The following is a 12,904-nucleotide window of genomic DNA, read 5'->3' on the forward strand; positions in this document are numbered from 1 at the left end:
TTTTTCTCCAAAAACTGTTTCGATTCTACCCGGTGCATTCATAAACAAGACGTTTATTTTAATTCTACATTTAGTGAAAAGTGCAGGTCATTAGAAAATTAGTCATTTTGTTCCCTATGAGAAAAACAATAAGGTTTTCCAGGTGATGTCCACTGCTCATTTAGTGTTAATGAACTTCAATACATATTACTGCCAAGAAAGAAAATACATCCTCAATGTTACTAATACAAATTGTGATGTTTGGTATGATCATAAATATGTAAACAGAGCCACAGTAATGACAAGCTTTAAGATTATTCCTGCTTATGCAAATTTACCTTACGACAAGATCAAATTTGGTTGCAAGTAATCAATGGATTTAAATATCCATCGACTCCTCTACAGAAAGTCAAGTCTTTAATTAGGGTTTATTTGTATCAACTCACTGTCAAATTGTTTAAAAAAATTCCTGATTTTCACAAATCTGACTGAAGGGCACAGACAAGGAGCTCCCTGATTTATTAAAAATGTAATGATAAAGTACACATTGAAACATCTTAATGTGATTACATCCCAAAACCTGGGAGTTTCATGTTAGGTGTGGGATACATATGTATGTGCATATATATGCATATGTGTGTATCCATAAAATGAAGAGTCCGTCCTTAAGACTGCTCTACTGTAAAGTGTCTTGAGATACCATTGGTTATGATTTGGCGCTATACAAATAAAAGATTGATTGAGTTTAGTTACACTTTAAAAAATGAATTAAAACTCCACAACAAATCAGAATCCAGAGGCTTCAGTTTATTTGGTCAGATCAACAACTCAGATATTCAACACAGTTAGTGTAGTACTGACATGATCACAGCAGATAGCAAAGAGAAGCTCAGAAATGAAGGACTTTGAATCCAACAGCTCACCAAGGATGTGCAACAAGGAAATGACAAAACCTGTTAAGTGACATGGTTTAAACTGGCCAGTTTCATGCAGATAGAATTTTTAAAAAGCTGCAAGGCAGTATTGAATATACATGTATATGAAAGCTTAGGATGTAAATGGCTTTAGCTGCTTTCTTTGCCCAGAGTGTGTTTGTCAAACAGGTACTCTGCCATGCCGTTCTTAGGAGCCCCCATTCGTCGCAGGTTAGTCACCCAGTCTGCCAGTTCTTTGATGGATTTCACCTGTTCATCCAGGTAGTGCGTCTCAATGAAGTCACACAACTGTAAAAGATCAGTCGCCACAATAAGTCACTCAAAAAACACCAATATCCTGTTTTTTCGTAGATACAAGATAGATTTGCATGTCTTAAGGTAGAATATGAGACGGTTTTTAACGTCCACATTGACACTCACATGTGGGTCGTTGTGATCAGAACAGAGCTTGTGCAGATCCAGCAGTGACTGGTTGACACTCCTCTCCAGCTGCAGAGAACATTCAAGTGCCTCGATGCCACTACCCCACTCATCTCGGTCTGGTTTCTGCAACATGGAGGTCAGAGGTAGCCGGAAAATTATTAACCAGAAAGGGGGGGAACCCAACCTCACATAAGAACAGAGTAACAGTTTAACAGTGGGGCTGAACTTTTAGGGTGGTCTGCCTCACTAAGATAAGCCATCACACACCCACAGTATCTCCTCAGTGTCACACCACCCTCTCAATGTGTGCTTACTGATAGCCCAGACGAAACCATTCAAAAAGTTAAAATTTTACTTTGATGTCCTGGAGGAAGATCCTGCCTCCCCTCTGGTTCTGCAGTTTCATCAGCTTCTCAGCATGCTCACGCTCCTCTGTGGACTGATTACGGAAGAACTTTGCAAAGTTGTGCAAAGCCTGGTCATCCCGGTCAAAGTAGTACGCCTGAGAGGAGAAAATACGTAAAACAGTGTCACATCTGTGCTGATGCAACCGTCCTGGAACAGGTTACAATACATGCTATTTCTCCTTCAATGGTACTTCATGTAGACAGAAAGCACACATGTTAAATTAAAACAGTAGCGGGTTTTTTAACAGTTTTTGGGTTTGAAGTCAAATAACGTAATGTTTGCTACAAAGTGACTGTTCTAAAATTCCACATGCTTTCTGTTGGTGCATTATAACATCCGCTAGCATTAGAGACAAGTCAGCAGATCAATTACACGACACCAGATATGAGGAAATATTAGACCTTCATATGCTTACTCAGCAGAAGGTTTACTGCATAATTACTGCTGTATCAATCTAACGGACTCACCATGGACAGGTAGACGTAGGAGGCATACAGCTCCAGGTTGATCTGCCTGTTGATTGCAGCCTCACAATCCTGGTGGAAGTTCTGTCTCACCTGGGAAGCCATTGTCCTTTTATAAAAAAAAAAAAAAGAAAATAGCATAGGTCACATGAGGCAGAATAGACTTGTGCTTTAATTGCAGGGAAAATAAAACCATCAGCTGCTCATAGACAAAGTACCAGTAAAACACACAAACCAGTGATCTGAATATGACATAAGAGGCTCTAAAGTGGCTTTAATTAAATTACCACATGTCAAAAAGAAGCAGAGTTCTGGTTAAGCTGGTCAATAGAATTTAGAAAGTTTGGGGTTTAATACACTATACTAACAATAAGATTTGATGTGAATGAGGTTTGTTTGAATTATAAAATTCAAAACACCAACTCCTCAAGTATATGCACTTTGATTCAATGAAGAAGTTAACTTCCACAGAAAAAGGAAGTGTTTCTTCTGTTTTGAGACATGTGGCAGACAGTGGAAAAAACAGCTGAACCTTTAACGTTAGCTCATCTTATGACTGCAGCACACGTTACCCGTTGTTTACGCAACAGTGAATATTAGATCTGATTAGACAGTTGAAAGCTGTAACTAACCTGATGAGATGCCCCTGCAACAGTAATCTTTTTCACACACACACCAGTCATTATGTCCCCGTCAATGATCACGTTATCACATTATTAACACAAACATACAATTACCTCTAATGTCACTTTGGGGAGTCCACTTTTGGACTGTCAAACAGGTTTGTGGTGACGCAATGTTGTCGAGCACCAAACTTTATGCGTCCTTGGCTTAACACCGTGTTTTGTGCCATTTACAGTATACATTGTAAAAATATTAATTTATACTTACTGATTTATTTTGAAAGTGTATTCATACGACTGCCGTACGGACAACCCCCGTTGTCAAGTACTGAGTTTGCATTGTACTGAGTGTATATGGACACATCCAGAAGATGAATTTTTGCTAAAAAAAAATAACTCATTTTTGTTTTCAAAGTCACACACCCGTTTCATGTGTTTATTGGATTGGGTTATAAACTCAGTACGGAGGTCGGTGCTATTGGTACATTTACCAAAGTACACATACATATCGTTTTAGTGTTTGGTTTAGGGTATAACCCACTATAGCAACCGTTTTTAGTGTTTGGTTTAGTCTTAGTCACGACAAACTGGCCAATAACTGATTTATCATGTGACCTAAACTGTCCAATGAGGGGCTCTGCGTAAAGACGGTATTTTGACACAGCAATTATATGAGTAGCTACTGCTTTTTTTTTTATTTATTGAAAGTGTTTATTTGTACGGTTATTTGTACCCCCCCCCCCCCCCCCGTGCTATTGGTACTGTTACTGAAGTACAAGTACGTAGCGTCTTAAGGTTAGGTTATAACCCAATATCGCACCAATTTTTAGGGTTAGGTTTGGTCTTATTCACGCGACCTAAACTGACCTAACATGTGACCTAAACTGGTCGATGAGGGCAGCTGCGTACGGATAAAATGTCAGTATATTGATACGGCAACCGCACGAATACCCACTCTTTTGTTTTTGAAGAGTTTTAGCTCCAACACATTCCACATTTTTAAAATTTAGTATTACTTTTTAGTATAAATCAAGTCTTTACAACACTGTTGAATAAATAGCCGTCTTAATCACAAGCACGCATTGGGTTGGTTATGAGCTAATTGGGGGAATTCACGCGTGTGAGAAAGTGTTTCTTTACCAACCAGGAGGCCAAAAAAAAGGGTGTAAATGCTCAACCAGTGTTAATTTATATATTCAAAGCTCGAACATACAGTTTTAGTTTTTAGAATGTGCAGCTTGTTTAATGACCTACGGTGGAGAGGAAAACTGCGCAGTGCTAAAGGCCCGACGGACGGTCAAAGTGCTAATGCTAACAGTAATAAGCTACACGTTTACTCAACAAGACACAGGTGTGATTTAACATCACGTAAGGTGGATTTAGAGCAAAATGCAGCCACTAAAAGGCAGTGGGCGAAGATGTTTTAGCTTACCTTCAGCGGATGTCTTCTTATGATGAGGTCACAAATGCAGCTGGAGCGTTGTTTACTGGATAGTTAGCTTCAATGCTAATAACTACGTTAGACAAATACGTCAATTGAGCTTTAAGAGCTAGTTTGATGGTGTCAATGGAGCTTAAAATAATCGAAGCGATGATTCGCGTCAAATGGTGTTGGCAGACAATAGAAAGGTTGCCGTTCAAGCACTGTTGAAGCAGGTAACCTTCAATGTCTGACGGTATCAAAGTCTAGTGTGGTAGGGCTTCACGGCCTGCTTATATAGGTCCGGTGACGTCATGACCGAAAGGGGCGAGGTTTCCATTCGAGCAAATCATAGACATTAGGTGAGACGATAAACAAAGTAGTTCATCCCTTAGTAATTTAGTGTTTACTTGTATGATTGTAACTTTTAACTCAATAGTAATAATAAAAAAGACAATAACTATTAATAATACAAATTTAGACTATTTTTTAACTATTTAAAGTGTAAAAAGGGACACTGCTAATACAATGCAAAAACAGAGAGAAATCATCCATGCCAGCCTAAAATTAAAACCATTTTTAACATTTAACATTAACATTTTTTTTAAAAAAATACTCCTCTCGTGCATGAACTACACGGGCTGTATTATGAAGTGCTACCGAACTTTGGACAACAAGATTTAAAAACATCAAACTAGAACATATACAGTCCAGATTTAAGATATGGTCAACAATATAACCATGTCTACATTTTCTGCCAGCAGTTGAGACTTTTGGGACAGACCAGGGATGGAAAGCTATGTTCTACCCCGTCCGGCATATCGCAATACCACTCGTACCATTGACGATATATCATTCGGTCTTTTGTATGGTAATATTTTGTCACATGATATATCATCCCACTATAACTAGACATCTATCAAAATATTATATATTGATTTTTTTTCTTCATTTCATGAAAATAACTGTATTTTGAATCTTGAACAAGTAAAACTCTTACAAAACTTTAGGTGGAGAGCGTATAAAAAAGTTCTCAAACACTTGCTGAGACATAGTCTAAGCTAACAGCTACATTTAAGTTATTCTGGGGATGGTGTTTTTGAAGATAATTGTTCCTCTTAATGATATTAGTGATTTCAAACAATTTGATGCTCAAAAAAAATAGGTTTTCTGTTGAAGTCTTTACCAGATTAAAGTTCAGATTCAAACCAAATCAAAACCTGAAAAAAAATCCATTTTAAAATCCACGATTAGTCAGACGAAAAGGCTGACTCATGAATAATATTGTGCAACATGTGTTGAAAAAGACAAAACCACAAAAGTACGTACGGTTTGTCCTGATGACGTGATAGTCACATGCTGCTTGCTGTATGCAATCCTTTCTATTTTAACAGCAACAGCTTTAGTTTAGTTAATTTTTTAGCAAAATTACATTTTTATTTTTTTTTTTTTTTACAACATTCACATTATTCAGTTATAGAAGCTCAAAAAAGATATAGGCTGAAGCTAGAAAGCTTTTATATGCCTACCCCGTTATCAATGTAATAAACATTTACATTTCCCGGTGATACAGCACAATACGGTCTGTAATCCAAGATAAGTAATCAGCATTTCATTCCAGAGGTGGGTAATAGAACTCAGACACATATACTTAAGTATCACAATGAATGTCACAATTTCCACATTATTTTATGTTTTGTTTCACACAATTGATGGCATCATTGAAAATAATCAGACTTGTCCACTCTAACAGTTACTCAGTACTCAAGTAATATTTTCTTTAAGGATTCCTTTTATGAGTATGAATTACTGCAGTATTAAGACTTTCAGCAACACAAAGAACAAAAACAGAAGGAAACCTCCACACATGTACAGCATTAATTAAAGATTACTTCAGAAAATAGTTTAAAATTGATCATTGATCAAAAGTAACTAATGCTGATACATGTTTTTAAAAAGAAAAGATGTTCCAATGGCTTCAATGTGCTCTTTGACCATTTTTCTGATTCTGATTGCTTTGCTGTCATACTGGGCCTGAACCAAACACACTTTGGTCAAGTTTCTAAATCTTTTCCCTTTGTCTTTCAAGGTACCTTAATTTGATTCTGTCATATGACACCAACTGGTTTCATTGTTGTTTATTTTGAAAGATATTTGAGGAAATGGCTTTTTTCATGCACCACTTTGTCAGTTGAAAAATAGAAACTTAAAAACAAAAAACCCTTAAAAGTTTTGGTGGTTCACAACAGATACAGGAAGTTTGTCTCTGCATTCCTAGCTTTAAACATCAACAGGCTTGAACAACTCTGTTATTATTTTGTATGAACTTTTATAGATCTTATACGGCACTAATGAAATGCTTTGAGATTGTTTTCATTTTGTCAGTCAATCTTTGTACCATAGGGATGTCATGATTACAGATTTTCTTAGTACGATTACTGTCCGAGAAATAATTAAAAATCTTGAAGGTTAATATTATTATTTCTTTGAATGCAATCATAACAACATATCAACAATGCAAAGTAAACAATAATCCCATTGAAGGAGCCGTGAATAAGAAAATAAAACAATTGAAAACATGCGGTTGAATAAATATGGGATTATATTCAAACATTTTAAGTGTTTATAGGATCAAATAATAATCTTCTGGGGGAATGTCATATATACTACATGTTTAAGCTATGAAAATCATTTTATTTTGTTTGTCTTATCTTATGTGGCCAGTTTAGTTGCATCCTTGTTCCAACAGTTGAGTGTTGAGGTTCATTACTCAGTACAAGTTCATTTTCACTATAGTTAATCCAATTATATTAATACTTAACTGATTAAAAGGATTAGCCATCAGTTGGACTCTAAATTAACACCTGCTTCACGTGTCCATTGACTTTAGAAGATTAAAGCTCCTGTATGATGCACAAGTCTCCAGGATCAACTTTATATCAAAGTTCTTCACTCCAACACATTTGTTACCCAGTTATTTAGCTGATACAGAAACTAAGAGACACAACATGATGCATGTCTCAACCTTTTTTCACGCATACACCAAACTCATCTAGTTCTGCAGATGGTTGTGAGCCACTCATTACACTATGTAGGTAATGTTGAGCCAGATCTAAATGTGCAGACAGTGACTGTGCAGGCAGAGTAACAACCAGTAACGGTTCTTTGTTGTTAGATTTCCTGTGGGAAAAGATTACCAAGATAAATATTTGAGAAGGTACTATATATATAAGAAATGCAGTTTTAACGCACTACCCTGATCACTTCAGTTACGGGCCCAACACTGACTTCTGAAGGCCACCATAAGCAAGTGCTTTTACCTTTTTTCAAAATGATGTACAAATATAGCGTATTTAGTTAACATTTATATATATATATATAAATGTAGTCAACATCAGACAATATTTAGCATTACTTCTAATTAGTAATTTGTGGTAGACAAGTAGTTTAGTATTTTCTTGAAATGTAATATTTAACAACTTATAGTTCAGAGAAAAATGACTAGGAACAAGTTGTTTTTAAATGATCTTTTATTTCTTTTTAGAAAATGTTTAGTCAAACAGGCCGAATCCCATGTCGTCATCGGACTCCTCGGACTCTTCTTTCTTCTCTTCCTTCTTTTCTTCAGCAGCTGCAGAAGAAAAACCAGACCCTTTATTTTCACACCAATCATTGCACTATATTTAAAAAGCTGTAATTATAGATTAAATGTTCTTCATATTATAGGTTTTACTGTCCGCAATATTGTGCAACATATTTTTATTGTGGATTACTTTCCACGCAACCAAACTGGAACATTATAGTAGGCTCAGCACATGTTACATTGTTCCCAGTATATGTGTAAAGTGGCTCTAATGTATAAAACAAAGTGTGACGCTGCAAACACTCACCTGCAGCAGGAGCAGCAGCTCCACCTGCACCACCAGCTGCAGTGCTGGCCACAGCTACGGCACCACCTGCTGGCATGCTGGCCAACTTACCATAACCTGCAGAAACCCAAGTTAACATAGTGATTAGAGACAACACCCACCAGCCTGAAAACCATCAGCTTAGACACTATGTCCTGCTATCAAATGTGATTTGGAAAATTAGTTATATAAATAAACAGTTTTTACTATCAACTAATGTGAAATGTCACATACAGATTACTCAGTACCAGGGTTGGGGTCAATTAAAATTGTAATTGCATAATGATAATTACAATTATATATATTTGTCATTTTAAAAATCTGCTGCTGTTGCAGTCGTAATTAAATTGTAATTGAGTTTAGATAATTGACTTTGTAATTGGCATGAAAATTCTACAAGAACTGTCAATTATGATTTAATGCTAAACTGGGGAACCATGTTACAGTTGTACAAATATTAGTTAACTATTAAAATATGTTCCATATCAAGCGTTTCTACATTTTATTGTTTAAAAAAATATAACGCTAGAGCTACACGGACAGAAAAAAGGCTCAGACGCTCACACCAAAAATATTAGAACCAATATCTTCATTGATTAGGAAATTTAACAAAGTAATGAATAGATAGGAAAGAAAGTAGATGATAGATATTTGTTTTTAGTGTATTTTACAGCTGATTTAGGACTAATTATCAGAAGAGATGCTAACAGAATGCTAACACTAGAGGAATGTTAACTTTTATTAGGTTATTTATTTCGGGCTCAGTAATTGTGATTAATTGTAATTGAACTTCAGTAACTCAGAACGTAACTGTAATTGACTTTCTGATGATAAAAAACATTAATATAATTTAATTAAAATTGGAAAAAATGCAGGTCACTGTAACCATAATTACATTAATTGTAATTGAACATGAGTAATTTAAGATGTAATTTCAAACTGAAATATGTAATTGACCCACAACCCTGCTTAGGACACTGTATGCATCAAGTTGACGGGAGATTGTAACAGTGCTGTAACTCAAAAATATCAATGACATATTGAGTTACAACAGACAATAATAGTGGATAACTATTAAAATTCAACAGTTATCCAACTGTTACCCACACGTGTTTACGTTAATGCTCCACTCACCGCTGGCAATCACTTCATTGAGATCTTTGCCCTTCAGCTCAGACAAGACCTGTTAATAAAAATAGTCATAAAATTAGGACCAAGTCCTCCCTGAACAGCAGAGGAGAACAGACGTCGCTGTACCTTTTGCAGTGGAACGTCATCAGCCTCAATACCAACACTGTCCAGGATTTTTTTGATTTCACTAGCACTAGGGTTGTCGTTACCACCCAAGGCGGCAAGAAGGTAAGCAGCAACGTAACGCATCCTGAAACAATCATTTTCTCACAATTAAAAATTCAGCTTCAACCATTTAAAAACAGCTTTTTATCTGGAAATTTTGAATTGATGTCACTGGACAGTTTGCTCAAGTCCAATCTGACTGTTCATTGGAAAATATTATCCACAGCATACAGCAATGTAAAAGTTTATACATCATGACGTTTCTACAGAAAGGACTTTCTTCTGTTCCCAGGAAACAAGTATTGTTTTTTTGAACGCAGTGTCTATTGGAACGGAAACGTCAAAGGGGGCGCTAACGTGGGTTAGAATCCCACTTTTGTCATTTTAACATATTTAACACGACAAATTACACCTTTAAAAATACATATACGAAAAAAATAAACATTTTAGGGTATTTCCTGGGATAAGGTTATGGTTAGCGCTAAAATAAAAGGGTTAGTGGGGTAGCTAAAAAGTGACAGAACTTTAAGTCACGTGGTGCACCTATCAGTCACCTAAACTGGCCAATGAGGGGCATTGCGTATAAACAGGCAGTTTATTCATACTTTCCGCATGATTTTTTTTATTCATAACCTTTGAAAAAACAACAATCTGCATCAATTTTAAATTTAAAAATGTAATCGCCTTTTGGTGACAATACACTTTAGTCTCGACAGCTCCATTACACAGCATTTAATTTGTTTTCTAATCTGTTCTAAGGCAACTTGTTTTTGTTTTCCTCAATTCTACATCATTTGAATTTGACTGTCGATTTGTATCCAAGAAAACGAAACGTTTACGAGTTTTTCCTTTACTTTGACATTTAAACTCGAATTATATGAAATTTTTATATTTTTGTTACCAAAAATAATTATATCTAAGTCATGATCTAAACCAATCTGTGTCAACGTCTACATGTGATAATAACAGCAGCGCAACTAAAAAAAAGTATGTGATAGGTGATTTTAAAAGGAGAATAGCTGATTTATAAAAATACGGGGCCACTGTTTGGTGTTAGTGCTGGGAATATAATTCACACTCAACTATGAACTCAAACACGTATGACTAACTTAAAAACTCCTCTTGTCGTTAAAAAATGATGTTTTTACAAGAACTAAAAGCTAAACACAGCGTCTGCTCTCGTGTGGCCGCGGGTTCTTTTACCACTCATTAGCTGTAGCTAGCACAGGCGATGCTAAAGGCTGTGGAAATCCGTCATTTTAGGTCAAACACGGTATCTACACGTCGTTCTGGGTGTCCTGGTAAATTGTGAGCTTTATTTTGACTGAACTTGGGTCCATTGCCACGTGTTTTGGTCATATTTACAGTATGAAAAGCACTCACTTGATACAGACGACAAAGAGCGTGTTCACGTCGTGGTTAGCACGCACAGAAAGGAAGTTACGTAGCAAAGAAAGGCGGGACTAAACTTTCTTCTTCGTTGGGATCAAATTAGACGGTGTTTAAATCAAGCGACATCTGCTGACTGGACGCTGCATTTGTTTGTGGTGTTTTACCAGATGTGAAAGTAATGGATTACAAGTACTCACGTGACTGTAATTGAGTTGCTTTCATGGGTACTTGTACTTTTTTTTCAGTATATTTCTGAATCAGTAATTTTACTTGTACTTAAGTACGTTTTAAAATAAGTAAAGTAATTTGTCACATTTTTACACCCAACTGTTACTGAGTAGATTATTATTTTTTTTGTGCTAAAATGATCAACCGACATTGTGAAACTACAAAAAAATGAAATGACCAGATAACAATGAAATGCATCACATCATAGCCAACCAATCAGGTTTTACATAATGCACAGCAACAAAACAACCTTAAGGACTTTGAAGAGATATTGCTAAAAACTTAAAGGGGACATTTTATAGCAATTTTTCACTTTTTAAAACAGTTCCTTGTGGTCTAAATGACATATCTGTGCTGGTGTTTGGTCAAAACATAACATGAACCAAATAAGACCTGTATTCGCAAGGTGAATACGTTATTTGGCAATTGAAAATTGAAAAAAATTGGCAAAAATGACAACCTGTATCTGGATTTGTTGACAAGTTTGTTGTTTTTACTAATTAAATTGAAAGTAACTAGTAGGTAGCTTTTTCATGGATGGTTTACATGGGAGATTTAATTCCTCTTTAATTCAGAATAAAAGTAAAATCCTCTTTAAACTGACCTTGTAAACACTCCATTCCTATGCAAATTTAATCCTGGAATACACACACAATTTTTTTATTACTCACTTTAGATATCCCGAGTTACCATGACTACCTGTCAACATTGAGCTGTTCTAATGTATCCTGAGTTACCATGATTACTTCTCTTTGAGAGTGCTCTGTTTGTTTGGGGGGGGGGGGGGTGTCCCTGGATTTGCATAGACCTCCCCTTCCCCGCCCCTCTCTTCCGTGGGGTGGTGCGTTACACCGAACGCAACGGAAGTGATTACATTCAAACTCAATGTAAATGACGTGACTTCAAGACTACTGTGACACGGCTGCAGCGGGAGGCTTCCTCAATTTACCAGGGCAAAATTAAAGAATAAGACACTCTGAGTGAACTCATCCTTTAGTTACTCCGTAAATTGATCATTTAAACCGTAAAAGCACCGCTGTTAAAGTGCTATAAACGTACGGCCGCAGAAGACGTGATCAAAAAGTGGATTTTTCGTAATATGTCCCCTTTAATCTGTTCAGAAGGAAAAATCAGTGAAGTTTGGAAGAGGAGGCTGCATTCAGTCCATCTGTGGCTTGAGTTGCAGTACGTAACAGATTAGGGTTTGAATGGAGACTGATGTCACATGGTGGACTGGCCTTGTCGGCTTTCGTAGATTTGACTTTATTAGCAAACCTTCAACTTTTATCACAATTTTGTAATTTTAGTTTAAGTTCGACTTTAATCTCATCTTTTTTACTTTAATCTCGACATTATATTGCAACTTTATTCTCGAAATTTCAACTTTGTTCTTTATTCTTGCCCAAAATTAATTTCTCCATCAAAATTTGCCCTAATCCGCTTCCGTACAGACCTCACTAAACAATGCCCTCAAATCATACAATGACATATTTTAGGTTTGTCTTTTAAACCAACCTTGGATCCATTGCAAATCACTGTTTGCTGCTTTACCATGCTTCCCCTGTTTGATAAATCACCACTTAAACACAGTGGGATTAAACTAAAGACACAACAATGTTTCAGACTAAACACATAGACCTAGCAATTGAAGTTAATTCAGTTTTCCACCCACTGAAAATACCAACCCACCCATTCTGGATCAATGTCCTTTTTAATATTCATAAAATGTTGGTTCTTCTATCATGAATTAAGTTTGCTTGCATCCAAACAGCCTAACATAAAGATGAATCAACACCTCCGTCCTCGTCTGTTGCTGCTGCTTCTTCCT

At 36.2% G+C, this 12,904-nt stretch overlaps 2 protein-coding genes across 2 annotated transcripts; both read right to left on the minus strand.

Annotated features, from left to right (window-relative positions):
- Positions 1–765: 765 nt before the first annotated feature.
- On the minus strand, positions 766–4,543 carry LOC114455487 (ferritin, heavy subunit). The gene is made up of 5 exons (XM_028436759.1): positions 4,265–4,543; positions 2,213–2,318; positions 1,693–1,839; positions 1,335–1,460; positions 766–1,202 (listed from the first exon to the last, which is right to left on the minus strand). The coding sequence occupies exons 2-5, from the start codon at positions 2,312–2,314 to the stop codon at positions 1,044–1,046; spliced, it is 534 nt and encodes a 177-aa protein (XP_028292560.1). The 5' UTR covers positions 2,315–2,318; positions 4,265–4,543; the 3' UTR covers positions 766–1,043.
- A 3,221-nt stretch (positions 4,544–7,764) lies between these two features.
- On the minus strand, positions 7,765–10,896 carry LOC114455903 (60S acidic ribosomal protein P2-like). The gene is made up of 5 exons (XM_028437207.1): positions 10,840–10,896; positions 9,418–9,541; positions 9,295–9,343; positions 8,143–8,238; positions 7,765–7,883 (listed from the first exon to the last, which is right to left on the minus strand). Exons 2-5 carry the CDS (start codon positions 9,538–9,540, stop codon positions 7,804–7,806), a joined length of 348 nt encoding a protein of 115 aa, XP_028293008.1. The 5' UTR covers position 9,541; positions 10,840–10,896; the 3' UTR covers positions 7,765–7,803.
- Between the last annotated feature and the right edge of the window lie 2,008 nt (positions 10,897–12,904).

Source organism: Gouania willdenowi, chromosome 3, assembly GCF_900634775.1.
Source record: "Gouania willdenowi chromosome 3, fGouWil2.1, whole genome shotgun sequence".
Classification (NCBI taxonomy): Eukaryota; Metazoa; Chordata; class Actinopteri; order Blenniiformes; family Gobiesocidae; genus Gouania; species Gouania willdenowi.